This window comes from Acinonyx jubatus, chromosome D2 (genome assembly GCF_027475565.1).
Source record: "Acinonyx jubatus isolate Ajub_Pintada_27869175 chromosome D2, VMU_Ajub_asm_v1.0, whole genome shotgun sequence".
NCBI classification, from domain to species: Eukaryota; Metazoa; Chordata; class Mammalia; order Carnivora; family Felidae; genus Acinonyx; species Acinonyx jubatus.
Window position 1 is genome coordinate 48,374,122 of NC_069393.1, and position 16,318 is coordinate 48,390,439.

Here is a 16,318-nt window from a genome sequence, read left to right on the forward strand (position 1 = left end):
GCCTGTCAGGGAGCGAGCTTGAGCTTCGAGTCTCGGTTTTAGAAAAAGAACCCGCGTTGTGTTCAGCTGACGACAGAGCCGTTCATATTCTCTGGAGGAAATTTGGGAAGCACTTAACGAGGATATATGAAGAGAAGAGGAGCAGTGGCCAGTGTGGGCACACACCCTGATTAACCTCTCAGGGTGTGTGTGCCAGTCTGTTTTATAAGCACCCGCACACACGTGCACACGTGTGCTCACACAACCCACGTGCACACTCGTGCACAAAGCATACACGTGCAAATACATGCACATACACGTCCCCACAAAGTCACGTGCACGAGTGCGCACAAACACACATGTGGATGTGTTGTGCTTTAAACCCGGCCCGCTGTCGAGAAGTGGCTTTTCTCATGTGAGGTGCCTTGTGGAAGCCCATCTCCGTCATCCACTTCTGTCCTTTTCCTACCCTGGCCTTCCCCGTCACTTGGGCTAACACTCTGTATTACCTTTCACATTAATTTTGCAGATTTCACCGGTGAAAATTGATTACTCAGGGCCTTTTGTTGCCATGAAGCAATTTGCTCCTTGTTGATGGGTTTTCCTGCTTCTTCATGTGCGGGAGCCTGAGCCCTTCCCCCTCTTTGGGGATGGGAGGTGGAGGCTCCCTGCAGGGTGCACAAGGACATTCATGCCTTGTCCTCGTCTCACGGGGTGCTGGCCTGTTTTCAAGGCAGTCCTCTGTGTAGATGATGGGGTGGGTGTTGAGAGCTTTGCGGGGGTGGGGGGAAGGTCTCACTCTTTCCCTTGACACCCCCTGCCCTCGCCACGCCCACAGATACTTTCATTAGGCTCCTTATGAGTGCGTGGTTTATGTCATGACCTATTTCATCTGGGGAGGTCACCTTCCCCAGCCCCTGCCTGCCTCGGTAGCCCAGCACCCTCCTCCTGGACCTCCCCACCCTCACCCCCAGCCCCCTGAATCTCCCTGGGTTCTGCTGCCCTGTATCCCTGCCCTCCTCTCCGTGAATGACTTCTGGCTGTCCCCTCTGTGCATTGCTCCTCAGTCCCATGGCGCTGGTCTCCAATCCAGGTTCTGATGCTGTCTCTAGGAGCAGCCAGTGCCCACTGACCCCAGGAGGCGGGATCTCTGGGGACTGGGCCTGGCGGGTGCCTCTTCTGCAAGTTCTGCGAGGATTTGTTCGGGTCTAAGAGCATCTGTCTGGAGGGACCTCACAGCCCTGCATTTCTGCCTTTTCTCCTGTCCCTGCATCTGCGACAGCTCCGTGGTGGCCTGCCGTTGGGTCCTGGGATGGGGAGGGCTGGGGTGGACCTCAGGCCTGCAGAGCTAGCGGAGGGGGAAGAGCTGCGGGAGATATCTCATCCTCTTGGCCTCCAGGAGGTGGAAGCAAACAGACGGATTCTTGGAAGCCTTGTGTGAAAAGACATTAGGAATCCTCTGTGGCGCCGTAAGGCATTTCCCAAAGGAACGCATTTGTGCAGGTACAGATTCTGAGTCTCAGAAGATTGAAGAGGGATGCACATTAACAGTTTCCTGCCTGCCAGGGCCCTCCTCCCGGGCAGTGCTGACCCAGGAGGCTGGACTTGGTGGCGGCAGACACGGGGTCAGGGCCAGTGCTGCAGACCCTCACTGGGACCAGGGCTGGGTGGGCAGGCATCCCAGAGTGGCCCGCCAGCATGGTGGGGGGGGGCATGAGAAGGGCCTCCCTCGGCTGCCACAAGGTCTCCTGGAACATTGGGAGGAAACAGTTCTGCAGCCAAATACCTTTGAGAAATGCTCTATCCGCTGCTAATCCAGAACACGGCTGCCACACAAGGGTGACAGGCCCAGGGGTGAGCGGGCTGAGAGCCAGCTCGCTTTCTGCTTATGACCCTGCCCTCCTGGAGTAAGTGGTGCTTTTTTCTAATTCTCACAAAGGCATGGCAAGGACTAGAATTTCCAGCCCTTCTTGGATCTACAAGACACTGAGAAGCCCTGGGTAGAGAGCCCAGTGTCGCCTGGTGTTGACCCTGGAACCCTAGTCTCCTGCAGCCCGGCAGGGAGCACTTCCGGGGGGGGGGGCCACAAGAGTCTCGGGAGACAGGCTGGCCCCCTATTGGCAGCACCCCGCTTTGCAGCCTGGAGCAGGTCCCAGCTTTGCCCTGGGCCCCATCTTCTCACCTGTGAGTCGTGCAGAGGCTGTGTCCAAACTGTGTTGCTTTATGGGTTGGTGCAAATCCAGATAGCAGCTCCCCTGAGGGGCCCCTGCTCCGTGCCGTCATCATGGTGACTGACAGGGCTGGGGCAGGTGTGACGGCGAGGTCAGATGAAGAGGGTGGGAGTGACGCCCTGTGACAGATGCAGAGGACAGTGGTCTGGGCTGTCCCGCACTCACGCTCCCCTGGGCCTTCTGATGCGGATGGATTCCCAGCTCCTGCATTGGAACAGGGCGCATCTCTGGGCCTCTGCTGCCTCCCTGGAGGATGGAGTAAGGGGAAATGCTAGACCAAGTGGCCCCTCCCTCTGCCCTTGCGCCTTCCCCCCACCTTGTCCTGATTTGGTGTTCACCAGATGCCCCCCTCCCACTGGGCCAACTGTGCCGTCCTCACGTCCTGCCCTCACTGCCCTCCCCCGGGGGGCACTCGTAGAGCCTTCTCGGCCGAAGGGCTGCATGAGAACCGGGGTCCACCCAAATCAGATTTGGCTCTTAGCTCCATCTGGTGAGAAAGAACGAACGTCATGTTCAGTCAGAGTTGGCAGGGGGGGACGGACTGAGGCTCACAGAAGCTGTGACCTGGTCAAGGACTGTCTGCTAATGACATCACAGTCCATGGGCAGCTCGCCATGAGTCCCGTGTACTTCCGGCTTCCCCACCGCCCAGAGACAAACCACTGTCCCGGACGGAGTGGCCTGCTCTCTCCCCCAAGGCCAGAGGACTGCCCAGCCTGAAGTCCCACAGCTCTGGAGGGCCTATCCTCAGGGTCTCTGTCCCCGCCAGTCCCAGGACGCTGCAGGATCCAGAAGTCTCACCTCAGACCCGACCTCCCTGTGACGGCTCCAGGGTCAGCTTTCTGGCAGCATGGCTGCCAAACCTAGAGGCTGTATCCCCTCAGCAAAGGAAATGTTCTCTGACGACAACCACCGCCCATTATGGAACCAGGCCCCTCAACGTCAGGGTGGCCTCTTGGCGGGGCCGAACACCCAGGCCGGAGGAATGGACGCTCTTGGGGTGCAGCTGGCAGGTAGGGCCTTGCCGCTCTGGCCTGGCGGGAACCCGACGGCGGAGAGCAGACGGCTTCCTCTGCAGCTCCCGCCACCACGGGCACTGGTCAAGGGGGCACGTCTGGGCTTCCTTTCGGGGGTGCTTCTATCCCCGCCTTTCCTCAGGGACATGTTCTCGCTCCTGTGTTCTCAGGAGATAAATGGTAGCCGCTGGTGTCACGCAGAGACAGGAGAACCACCTCATTCCATAAGCTGGCCGGGCCAGCGAGTGTCACCCAAAGGGAAGCCTGGCTGGTAAGAAATTAATTTATTTCTTCATGAGCAGGAATCCTGAGTATGACCCCTCAGAGATCTTTTGTGGGGTGAGGGAAAGGGCCAGCGTGTGGCCTCTAGCAGGCCTCTAGTCCTGTGGTGGCTCACTCCACCTCTGCCTGGTGATCCGATCTGTGTGGCGGGCTGTGGTCCGTGCTCCGCCCATCGCTGCCAGCCAGGACTCGGGGACACTCAGTGTGAAGGGACAGCGGGACCCGGGGAGCATGCCCAAGCTGGGGGCACTGCTAGGAACGGACTCCCACCCCTTCCCTGGGAGGACAGGACCCACAGGTGCTCACAGCCAGGCCTGCCTCTTTCCCTCCCTCCTTCCGCAGATGGTCTGGGTCCCACCGAGGTACCTCACCGGGATGGAAAGAGGACCCTCCTACCTGTGTTTTCTCCTTCTCCGGAAGCGGAGGCCAGGCTAGGAGCACAGACTGTTCTTAGCCACCCCAGCCCTCTCTCCAAAGGGCGAGTGCTCTCTCTTTGCAGGAGCAGGGTCCCCTCCGGAGAACCAGGATCTCTGTGTCCCCCCAGCCTGTACCCTAGGGGCCCCCAGGCCCTTCCCAGCCCCCAGGCCCCCTGGGGAATTGCGCCCTCCAGATGCAGACCCAGGACACTGGCAGAGTGGATCGGAGGGTGAGTGGGAGCCAGGCGGAGTGGAGGGAGGTGCACCAGGGCCTCTAGCCCTTGGGGGCCTTTCAGTGGCAAGGGTTCTCTGGGCCCTTCCAGGTAACAAACATCCTGTTTCCCCAAAGTGGGTGTTGAGGTAGAGAGGTGTACGGAGGTGAGGAAGCCCCCGGGGACCCCAGCACCACCCCCAAGGGTGATGCCCATCCCTGGCATCAGGTCCCCACGTAGCTCACCTCACCCCTCTGAACTCCTGCCATCATGGATCCCTGTGCGTGGGGAGGGGGCAGAGGCAAGGGCAGGCATGCAGCGGGCAGGAAGGGCTGGGCAGAGGGGAGGGGATGGGAGCCCTGGGTTACAGTTAGTTACATGCTGGGTTACACACGTACTGCACTGTTAGTTACACAGCCTCAGGGCAGGTGGGCAGCTCTCCCTCAATCTGCTATCGGGTCAGGACCAAGGGGAGGGCCACAGTCCAAGGACAAGGGCAGGCTGTAGGGAGGGGCCTGGGAGGTTCCTGCCTGGGGTAGGGGTGGGGTGTCATTTATTCAGGGTTACCTCTGTTTGAGGGGACATCAGAAGGGTTAGCTGTCCTCCCCAACCCTACCCCCACACCTTTTGCTTCAGTGGTGCCTAAATCCATTAGTGATTTGTTTGCTTAGAATATTATTCTTCAAAAGGGAGTGTTAATGGGATGGTTTTAGGGAAATGCAGAGGCCTGAGTGGCTTCCCCAGGGGACATCAAGTAGTGCCCAACTTATCCAGGTTCCCTGGGGATAGGGTCAGCAGCTGAGGAGAATTGGCACTCCTTTCCCCTCCCGGGGTGTTGGGCACAACTGCCATGGAGCTCATGGGTGTGTTTGCATCCGAACTCCACAGGGAGACCAGTGGCCACTCTAAGAGAGCTGACGGGCCCACAGGCCACACTGTGTCATGCGGGTTCCTGTTAAATGCTCTTAGCAAGGGCTTCTGAGTGTAGACAGCCCAGGCCATCTCCCAGGGGAGGCATAGAGCCTCTGCACAGTGTGAGCCCTTGGAACCAGAAGTTTCTAGAAGTTTCTAGAAGTGCTCGGTTTGTTTTGCTTTGTGTTTTACCAACCACCCTGGTAGCTGAGTGTCACGAACCCTGCTTTGTAACTGAGAGAGTCACATATGCCTTGCCCCTCACGCTGAGGATTGGATCTGGAGCTCTGCCTGTACAGCTGCCCTGGAGGATGAAGGGGCAGGGGGAGGGGAGTCAGTGCAGGAAGTAGAGCCTGACCTTCGTCTGTTCCCTCACTCTCAGTGCTTGCTCCTGCGTGATCCCACAGGTGTCATACAGACTTGCACCCGCGCCTACTGGCAGCTGGGCCTCCCCCAATGCTGGAGCCCAAGCCTTTGAGGTCTTAGCCTCTGCAAGGCCTTTGTGTCCTTATCAACAATCCTGTGGAGGCACTTGGGATTCTGCCTTCTCTGTTCTGCAAGATCAGCCCACCCAATTTAGGCCACCTTTCATCTTCCCAAACCAACATCCCTTTTATTTAAAAAAAAATTTTTTTTTTTCAACGTTTATTTATTTTTGGGACAGAGAGAGACAGAGCATGAACGGGGGAGGGGCAGAGAGAGAGGGGGACACAGAATCAGAAACAGGCTCCAGGCTCTGAGCCATCAGCCCAGAGCCTGACACGGGGCTCGAACTCACGGACCGCAAGATCGTGACCTGTCTGAAGTCGGACGCTTAACCAACTGCGCCACCCAGGCACCCCTCCAACATCCCTTTTAAAAGAAGGGAGCAAGTGTTTTCAACAGAGGGGCCTTTGGTCTTGGGCAGATGAGGAGAGGGAGGCCAAGGCCCCAGTGTCCCTGAAATGCACCTTCTCTCAAGTCAGCTTCTTTCGGGCGTGACCCACAGGAGACTCAGAAGGTCCCTGAGCTCAGGTGGCTTCTGCCTGACCTGCATTTATTATTATTCTCTTTCTCAACTTTTGCAACATAAATAATTTGGAAGTGGAATGTACATACAGAAAAGCGCATGAGTCATAAGTGTGCGGCTCTGGTGAGTTTTCGTGGGATGAAGACATGGGTGACTGGCACCAGCCCCAGCAGCCCCCTCGGAGCTTGATATGCATGGGATCCTGATTAGATGTTCTTTCAGGCCTCGCTTTTTTAGCTGCACGTGATGTGGTGGGACTGGTCCTTGTGGGTGGTTGACTTTGTCAAGTTCTTTGCTGGGGGCGGGGGGCGGGGGGCTCCGCCGGATGAGTATGCCACAGCTCACTTGGAGGGCAGCCGGCTGCTTCGCAGTTGGGAGCCATCGTGAACAGCACTGCTCTAAACGCTCCTGGATGTGCCTTTGGTGTGAGTGTGTAAGCATTTCTAGTGGGGCTACACGCAGGGAGGAAGTCCTGGGCCTGCGTGCGCTGGGCTTTCCCAGGCACTATCGGACCGTCTCCCCATGTGGCTCTGCCTGGTCTTGCTCCTGCTGCCAGTGACTGGGAGTTTCCACTGGGTCACGGTCTCACCGGCACTTGGCCTTTTCTGTCCTTTCACTTGAGCCATTCTGGTGGGTATACGGTAGTGTCACAGTGTGGTTTTTATGTTCCTTCCCCGATGACGAGTGTAGTTGAGTGTCATTTCCTTTTTCTTACGTTCATCACCATTTTGGAGATCCTTTCTCGTGAAATGCTTCTTCGAGTCTCTTGCCCGTTTTTTAAAAATTGGTCTCTTGACTTTTTTTTGATTTGTATGAGTTCTTTATATATTCTGGGTATAAGGCCCGTGCTGGATATCTACATCTACATCTGCACATATATACACAGACATACACAGACACACATTTATTCAACGGATCAGGGCCAGGTGCCCCCATGCACAAACGTCACAGTCACTGGGGCACAGCAGTGAGTAAAACAGACAAAGGCTCTGAACTCACAGAGCCCGAATTCTCTCCCTAGAGGAGACTAACAAATAAGGAAGTGGAAAGGATGTGTGGACTACAGTAAAGTGAGGAGAAAAGTTCAGTGGGGGAGGAGGTGCGGGGGTGGAGGTTAAACACTGTGAATATGTCACCGAGGAGGTGACGTGTCTGTAAGGACCTACAGGAAGAGCACTGCAGGCAGAGGGAGGGCGGCAGGCCTGTGGGGACTGGTACAGAGTGAGCGAGTGGTGAGTGGAAGGTGGCAGGTCTCAGATGGGGCAGGTCACCAGGTCACCGGGACTCTGGCTGGCATTTCATGGGGGTTCTGGGCAGGAGAGGACTAGACCTGACTCAGGATTTAACAAGGCCCTTCGCCTTGGGCCACTGTGCTGAGCAAGCGTGGGTGGAAGCAGGGACACTGATTAGGAACCTGTTGCAGTGGGCTCCTGTCCAGCTGTCCCATCTGTCCCAGTTGTCAGCACTTGTGAGCACGTCCAGGGTCAGCATCATCCCAGACTCAGGCTGCCCTGCTCTTTGCTCTGCCATCTCGGAGCATCCTCTCATGGTCCCAGGATTGACGTGCTGTTCTTGGCCTCATGTCCGACCCACATCCACATCATCTGGGGCCTCTCTTCTGTGTGCTTTGCCTTTCCAGAAGCCTCCGGCGAAGGTCTACTGGCCACACCGCACCTGGCTCATTCTCCACGTTTAAAGCCAAATCTGGCAAGGTAACAAGATCCTTCTGTCAGTCCCCACAAGCCCTCCCTACAAGATCTTGCTCCCTGCATCCAGCTCCGCCCACAGCTTCAAGCAAGGGAACACTCCAGCAGGCATCAGCCCTGGCATGCCCACCTCCCTGCCTCTTTGGGCACCAGGAAGGATATAAATGCAGCCCAGACACACACAGAATGCTGATGTCACACCTGTGAGCAAAGGACAAAGTGCCCTCTGTGTCTGCAAGGACATTCCCATTGTGGAGACAATGGGCAGAGGGGCCCTCCTTCCTCCTGGGGAAGCATCTACTTTATTGAGGTCCTTGGGGATGCAGGTGAAGTCTGTGAGTGAGCACCTAGGGGAAATGGCTCTGTGACTATAAGAAGGTGCCGTGGGGCTGCGTATCAGCTCAGCCACCTCCTCTGGGCTGTACCATCTAGAGCAGCAGAGGAGAAGGCCTGCTCTGGGTGCAGGTGGCAGCAGGGGTGTTAATTGCCCACATGGACATCCTGAGACAATACTGTGGCCAGCTTAGGGCCCAGATGTCAGGCAGGGTTGTGGGCTAGAGCTGAGGGCCACAGGGTGCCTGGCAGGCTTCCCCAGGGCGAGAACCTAGGCCCTGGCCCTAGGCCCTAGGCCTCACCCTCTTGGTGCTCTGAAGCCATCTGAAGGGGTGAGGTGGCCAGACAGGCCCAGGACCTAAAAGCCCAGGCTGGTGCTTGTGCTACAAGTCCCCTGCAGAGGCCACCATGAACTCCGTATCCTCCAGCTGGCCTGAAATGGGATGCAGAAGCATCAGGGGGAAAGGACAGTGTGAAAGCTTGGAGGGCTGGTGTGCCAGTGGTCTGTGGCCCTGGCCTTCGCTGCCTGGTGCTCCTCACCGCCCCCATTGCCCGCCCACAGGAGCCGTACCAGGCTGTAGTTAACCGTGCAGGTGCTACAGCAGTGAGTGCTGGGCTCCAGTCCTAGCAGAGAAAATGAGGGGGCGGTGGGCAGAGCTCCAAGAGAAAGACACCTGTTTCCAAACTCTTGCACTCACCGAGTGGACCCTGCACAGCCCCTAATTAAACAAGACAGAAATAACTGTCCACCGACACTCAGCCCGGTGGCCAATCTTGGGACTGCTAAGACAGCGGGCAAAGAAGAAGGGGGAGTGGGAGGAGAGATGGCTGTCTCACTGGGCAGAGGGTAGGCATCCAGGGACTGGTCTGGACACAGACAGGGTCACCTCTGCCCATCCGTGCCCCGGGCTTGCTCATGAGCCCTGTTGGGCTTGTGTCAGCCTCTCTCTGAGCACCCCCTCCTCCTCTCTACAATGTGCAAGCTGAGAATGTCCCTGTTCCTCTCTAGTGGTGACTCCCTCATAGTCCCACCCCAGCTTGGTCTCCCAACTCAGCCTCTGGGCTCTCCAGTTCCAGATCTCCCAGGAAGGGTGCTCTCTGCTCAGTCCATCTTTTCCATACAAATTCTGAGAGCCTGGGTTGGGGTCCACGGCAGGCACACGGTGGAGGGGGTGACCTGTCACCTGACAGGATTTCTTCCGAACGCTGTGGCTTCTGGGGGTGGAATGACGCCTGACTCTGCCATGTGCCAGGCCCAACCCTAAACCGTGTTTCAGATTAGTCCTCCCACAAAAGCAGCTGCCGTGTCCCCTGTGTTCACGCAAGGAAATGGAAGAACTGAGTTACGTGTGCCGCTTGGGGCCAGAGTGAGCGCCCCTTCAGGGGAAGCACTCAAGCCAAGTGCTGGCCGAGCACCTGCCGTAGCTCTGTAGTGAATATCTACGATGAGGTGAGGTCGCAAAGGTCGCGGAGAGGCTCAAAGGGAGGAGATGGGGTTCCAGTGGGGCCTCCCGGGAGCGGGATCTCACCAACACTGCTCGCGTCCCGCACGGAGTCTGGACCCACAGAGCACCGCTTCGCGCGGTGGCACACCGGCGCCACCCAGCACCGACGCGCTGGTGCGGCCGCCCGACTGATGCCTCGCTCCGCGCCCGAAACCCAGCGCCAGGCCCGCGCGAGCTTCCCCCGCCGCGCCCCTCGCGGTGCCCCTACCCCTGTCCCTTCCCCACCACCCTCCCAGCGGCGACCCGCCGCTCAGGCCCTCTCCCCTTCCCCGCCCCGCCGCGCCGCGCCACGCCCACTCCCGACGCCCCCGCCCTCCCGGCCCCGCCCGCGGCCCAGGTTCCGCCCCTTTTTTGGCCGGGCCAAGAGGTCCTCGACCCCACCCAGCCCCTCCGCTTTCCCCGCCCCCGGCCCCGCCCCGCCCCGCCCCTCAGGAGGCTGCGAGCCGGAGGGCAGCGGGTATGGAGAAGCCCGCGGGCGGGGTCGGGGGGCGGGAGCTTCCCGGGCGCTCGAGGAGAGGAGCGGCCGCACGCGGGGCGCTTGCAGCGCCAGGGCACGGCGCGGGGTGTAGGCAGCCAGGATGTTTCTGGAGCCCCAGGTAGGGATGCGGCACGTGGCAGGTGCGGGGCAGCGGGTCGCGAGGCGGCGACGTGGGTGAGCACGCAAGGCAACCCCTTGGTTGCAGCAAGACCGGGGGCAGGGGGTTCTTGCGCCGCCGAGAGCTCGGGAAGAGGCGCTGACCTTCGGCAACTAGTGAGACCATCCGGAACATCTGTGGCCTGGCTCGGCTCAGAAGGAGGCTGCCCTTGGGAACCACTCCCTCTGCGTGTCCGCAGTGGGGCACCTGCTGCCAGGTGGGCGGCGCCCAGGGCTCAGAACCCATGGGTGGCTCAGGCTGCCGCTGCCCTCTTTCGGGTATGGCTTGCTGATGCCAATGATCATCTATGGCTGGGGGGGGGGGGTTCTTGCAAACCTAGTGGGGGCCCCTGTGGTGTGAACAGGGCCAGAGAGGCAGGAGACAGCACCCCCGGCAGCAAGGCAAGGAGCGGGATGGCTGCCCTGGGACTGGCAGGCAGGCTTGTTAGAGCCAGGACGACCCTGAACCCTTTCCCAGGCTTGACGGGCACAGAACCACCTGTTTGCCCTGGAGGAGGTGGGGGAGAGGAGGAGGTCTGTGATGAAGTGGGTACGTGGGAGGTGTGTCTGTGTGTGTGCCATGTGTGGGCGAGAGTGAGAGTATGCGAAAATGCAGGCATGTTTATATATGGGGAGTGAGAGCGGGAGAGGAGGAGGGAGAGGTGTGTATGGGGGCAGGGTTGTGCCTGTGTGGGCACATGAATGCCTGCGTATTTAAGGAGACTGAGCTGGGGCGGGGGGGAGGGGCTTCAAGGAGCATGGGCTCCAAGGTAAGGGGCAGCTTCCTTTCTGGATGGCTCAGGTAGGGAACTGAGACTTAATCCTGAGCATGAGGCAATGTGATGCATTTCTGTGGCTCTTTGTTAGAAGCCACCCTTTGAGATGGACTGGCGGTGTGATTCAGGTACAGGGTGCTGTCACTGTCCCAAGCCCCCTCAGCGTGTAGCTGACCGCACAGACCTGGGAGCTCAGGCCCAGTGTGGGTGAGGGCACGGAAGAAGGCCTCAGCTGAGCTGGCCGGCCCTGGCTGTGCCAAAGATACAGGACTCATTTGTTGCTTCGTTAATTCACCTATTTGGTGAATTGATTAAACACTTGTTGTGTGCGGGTACTGTGAATTCAGCAGGGGACCAAACACACGACAGTCACTGTCCTCATAGAGCTCACGCTTGAGGATGGGGAGAAAGCCCTGTCAATAAATGCAATGTGAGTGGCACCTGGCTGGCTCGGTTAGAAGAGTGTGCAACTCTTGATCCCGGGGTCATGGGTTCAAGCCCCGTGTTCGGGTGTAGAGATTTCTTAAAAAAAATAAACTTAGGAAAAACTTAAATACAATATGGAATGTTGCATGGTGGCTAAGTGATAAAGAGAAAAAGTGAAGCAAGAAAGAGGAATAGGATCTAGGGCGGGAACATCAGTCAGAATAGTTTAGGTTATCTGCAGAAACAAAAAAAACTCCACGGAATCCAGTGGCTTTTAACAACACAATGCAAATTGGACTCTGCTCTAAGCCTTCTTCACTCAAGGCCTCAGGCTGACAGGTTCCGTGGCAGAGGGGGAGACGGTCTCCAGCGCTAGTATTTTAATGCCCCAGCACAGAGCGCCCCCTGTCACTTCTCCTTGCTGCTCTTGAGCTGGACGAGTCATGTGGCCTCAGTCTCACTAGGACCAATAGTGACAAGCCTGCTTGGCCTGGCAGCTAGGGCCCAGTGTAGTGACCACCACTGAGGGGGTGCTGTTTGTACCTTGGGTAGGACAGTTTGGGGAGGTCTCTGCATGTGTGACGTGTGCATGAGGACCTGAGAGAGGGCAGGGAAGGAGGTAGATGGCAATGGGAGTGGAGGGGCACACCAGGACAACACCAGGCGGGGCTTTGAAGAGGCCTGCGTGTCCAGAGGCCGACCGGAGGCTGGATGTCAGGAGCAGAGCAGGTGAGAGGGAGAGGACAGTGGGACCAGCACAGTGGCCCAGGAGCTCAGACCAGGGAGGCAGGGGTCGGGGAGAGAAGGGCCGATCTGGACACACTCTGAATTAGAGCAAGAGGCCTTTCTCGTGGCTGAGATGTGGTGCTGGAGACGGGGAGAGGCAGGCTGACTCCAGGAAGGAGGGCATTGGTCTCAGCGAGAGGTGGGAAGGGATGCAGGTGGAATGGTGGGGGGTGGGCAAGAGGCAGCAACAGTTTGACATCCCCTGGGGAGAGGTCACCTAGCAATGGGGTGGGCAGGCGAGAGAGAGAGAGCATGGGCAGAGGTCTGGCGCAGAGTGCTAATTTGGAGCCCCAGCTTGCCCTACCCTGTGGGTCCCTTGCTGCCCCCTGACCACACTGCTACCCCTGTGCCTGCTGGCTCAGGACAGCCTGGTCCTGGGCCCCTGCTGCCCCAGGCACCACACCACCGTCTTGCTGGGCCTGCCAGCTGGGCCGGGGACCCTTTGTGTGAACTTCACCAGGGGCAGCAGGACGGACTGAGGGAGCTGCAGAATCTTGTGTTGACTTGTGTTGGCTGCTGTGGGCCAGGGGGCTGGCCAGGGTGCAAGAGCACTGGGTTCAGCACTGCTGGCAGGTCCTGTACCCACCAAGCACAGGACCACAGTGGTGCTGTCTTCAAGGGCTGGGCGGTACGGAGGGCTGCTGGGGGGAATGGGCAGGGTTTTGCTCAGGAATGACACAGCCTATGTTGGAGCTGTATCTGTGGAAGCTGTCTGCACCCTCCGTACCTCGGGGCTTCTTGGACCTCACCCTCCGGGGCAGCCACTGGTGAGTGAGCAGAGGAGGGCTGTGTCGGTCAGGAGAGCAGTTGTATCTCCTTGCTCTTCTCCTAAGCTTCTGGAAAACCTCTGGTCATCCTTGGAAGCCCATCTCAAAATCACCTCCTCCAGGAAGCCCTCCTTAACTTCTTTCTACAGAGTTAGTCCCCCCACCCTTGTGCTTCCTTGGTATCTGGCACGGACCCTGGTCCTGAGTTGCTCGTACTGCTCTGTGGTGTTATATCTGTCTGCCCTGGCAGATGCTGAGGTCCGTGGGTTCTTCCATTTCCAAGGGTGCAGCACAGGTCAGTAGGACTTCATGGATGTTTGCTGACTGACTAAGTGAGGGAAGGAAGGAACAAATATGAGAGCTGGAAATGGCCTGTGGAGACTGCTTAGTTCTGTCTCCTTGTTTTACACATGCGGAAAGTGAGGCCCACGGGGTCCTGGCTTACCTGAGTTCAGCCCGGAGGTCAGGGGCAGAACTGGCTCCCAGACCAGGATGCCTCCACTGTGCCAGGTTCAGGGCCAGTTGGTCCCTGTGGGGAATCCCAGAGGCAGACAGGTTGAGGGGCCGTGGGGTGAGCAGTCGGGTGAGAGCGTATGGCCGAAGGCACCGGGGTCTTGGGGTCTCAGGAGAAGGAGGGCAGCCAGGGGCCTTTACTGGGGTTCTTTGCCCTCCCCCCTCTGGAGTCCTGCAGCTTCTGGCCCTGTGGCCTCCTTGTCATAGGCAGGGTTTCTCTGACAAACCCACTGCCCTGCACCTCTGCCTCTGGTGGAATAACCCTGCCCTCGCCATCCTGCTCACACCCGCCTGCCTGGCTGGGGCCAAGCCCACGGCATTTCCCAAATGTCAGTGTGGCTGCCGTACTAGCCGCCCCTGCCTGAGGTGGGGCTGGCAGGTATGAGTCAGAGGACCTGGGGGCCAGCTCATGGGTCTCCCTTAACCCTCAGGAGGTCGCTGTACCAGTGACACAAGTGGAAGCCGAGGCTCCAAGGTCTAAGGCTGCAGCAGCACCAGGAGGCAGGAGGAGGTGACATTCATCCCAGAGCCTGGACTTCCTGTGAGCAGCAGGGCTGTGAGCAACATCCTTAGAAGAGGGCTGGCAGGGTCCCAGAGGAGGGTGGAAACGGGCAGCGCCCAGCCCAGAGGGCACAATGGTGCAGTGTCATGGGTGTGTGGCCAGGAAAGCAGGCTGTGGGCCAGACGGCTGACTTGGGTGGACATTGTGTCCCTGGCCAAAGGCTGGGACACCTGCCGAGCTGGCGGGTCCCAGGGCACCTGGGCGTGCTCACACACACCTCTCCCTACTGCTGCCGCTGGAACGAATGTCACAGCACCTGCTCCACATAGACTGAGTGGGGATATCTTTGGGGTTAGGGACACTTGTACCCGGGAGAGGTAGATAGGTAAACTATTTTTTAAAAATGTATGTTAAGTAATTGGTAGTTGAACCCTCTTATTAGTTTGAACAGATTTTCAGTGTGGCTTCCTAGAAAACCTAGGAGATTAATCATATTACCTGCACATAAGGAGCATTCTGCCTCTTCCTTTCTAATGTATCTTTTATTTATTTTCTTATCTTATTGTGTTTTCTGAAAGGTCCAAAGCAACATTAAATAATCGCAGTTGTCCTTGACTTGATCTTCATTTTAATGAGAAGGCCTCTAATGTTTTTACTAACTCTGAAATTGGCCCTAAATTTCAATAGATACTCTTCATCATGAACAGTATGCTCCTCTGCATTAATTGCCAAGAGTGTTCACCAAGAATGGATATTAAATTTCATTGAAAGCTTTCCTGTATCTAGCAAGATCATCAAATTCCTTTCCTCCTTGGACCTATTAATGTGTTGACTTACTAGCTTTTCTGAGCTAAATCATCCTCGTGTTTCTGGAATAAATCCCACTGGGTCAGAGTCAATTGTGCTTTAAAATGCTTCTAGGTTCATTCGACTGATAAGTTGCTTAGGGTATTTTTCATCTATATTCATAAGTAAGAATTTATATGTACTTTCTATTACAGGACATATTTGTCACATTTATAAATCATGGTTGTGTCAGCTTCGTAAAATGAATAGGAAAGTCTTTCAATATGAATTGTGTAGTTGAAATACTTTAAATATCGTATAAAATTATCTTATTCTCCAAGGCTTGAAATAATTCATTTTAGAAACTGTCTCAGCTAGGAGTTGGTTTAATTTTTCCCTAAGGTCTGGTTGGCTGTCAGCTTACCTTAATTTGCACCATGGTTATTGGTCTTTTGGGGTTTTAAGCGTTTTTAGTCTATTTTGGTTATTTATATTTTCTAAATAATATCCCAGTTCAAAATGCTTTCGGATCTTTTAGCACAGATTTATAGAGTCGATTCTTTTAAAGTTTCTTGTCCCTGTCTGTGGCCAGATTCCCGTTTTCATTCTTAGGAGCTGCATTTTAGATTTCCTCTCTCCCCCCGCCCCCACCTCCTGCTTTCCTTCCTCCCTCCCTTTCTTCCACCCTTTTGTTGATTAGAACTGCCAGAGGTTTACCTTTTTATTTTGTGGTTTCTAAAGAAAATCAGCTATTAAATTCAACCAGCAAATTCCACTCTCTTTCGTTAAATACGCTTTTAGTAATTCCTTCTTCCAGTTTACTTTGCCGCAGGTCTGCTTGTTGAGAAGCTCTTTTTGAATCTTAGTTCATTTTCGTTGTTTCTTGTTTACTTAAAATATATTGAAGTGTATGAATTTTTCTCTGAGTATAGCTTTGGACGTATCAAATTTCATGAGGAGTTTTTTTTTTTTTTTATAAGGGTTATTTCTCTAATGTATCTGTAATTGGAGGGTTTTTTTTTTTAAGCTTTTATTTATTTATTTTTGAAAGAGAGAGGGGGGCAGAGAGAGAGAGAGGGAGAGAGAGAGAATCCCAAGACGTGGGGCTCAGTCTCACAACCGTGAGATCATGATCTGAGCCGAAATCAAGAGTTGGGTGCTTAACTGACTGAGTCACCTAGGAGGCCCTGTAATTGGAGTTTTCATTCCTTCTTTAGCAAAAACATGTTTTAGGGAAGTTTTTTAATCAAGCGGGTAGACTTTTGGTTCATCCTTTGTTTATTAATATTCGGCTGTTGCGTTGTGTCCACAACATTCTGTCACCTGTACATTTCTCTCTGGGGACTCTGGGGGCACATCTGTGGCTGGCCCTCGGGCTCTGGCCTGGCACCCTCCCCCCTGCCGACACCGCTGCAGTGCTGAGTTCATCGGGCCCCTTTGCACACACTCCAAGCAGGTGGCTCCATGTGGGCGGGGCGGTGTCCATCTCGCAGGGGCCGGGCTGGCTCCCACCTGCCTTTGTCGTGCA

At 56.3% G+C, this 16,318-nt stretch overlaps 1 protein-coding gene across 7 annotated transcripts in view; it reads left to right on the forward strand.

Annotated features, from left to right (window-relative positions):
- Positions 1-16,318, forward strand: part of RASGEF1A (RasGEF domain family member 1A) — an 86,204-nt gene that overhangs the window by 41,087 nt on the left and 28,799 nt on the right. For 2 of the 7 annotated variants that reach the window (XM_053207737.1, XM_053207736.1), the window contains exon 1: positions 7,746-7,768. The exons of 1 other annotated variant lie outside the window; for it this stretch is intronic. Coding sequence is in view for 1 of the 6 variants with exons in the window: in XM_027062592.2 (XP_026918393.2) it covers positions 10,179-10,196 (18 nt within the window). In the remaining 5 variants the exon portion in view is untranslated. Of the gene's footprint in view, positions 1-2,823; positions 3,497-7,745; positions 7,769-9,239; positions 9,546-10,019; positions 10,197-10,234; positions 10,453-16,318 lie in introns of those variants that run through there. 4 more of the 7 variants (XM_053207740.1, XM_053207741.1, XM_027062592.2 and 1 more) reach the window with 4 other exon arrangements.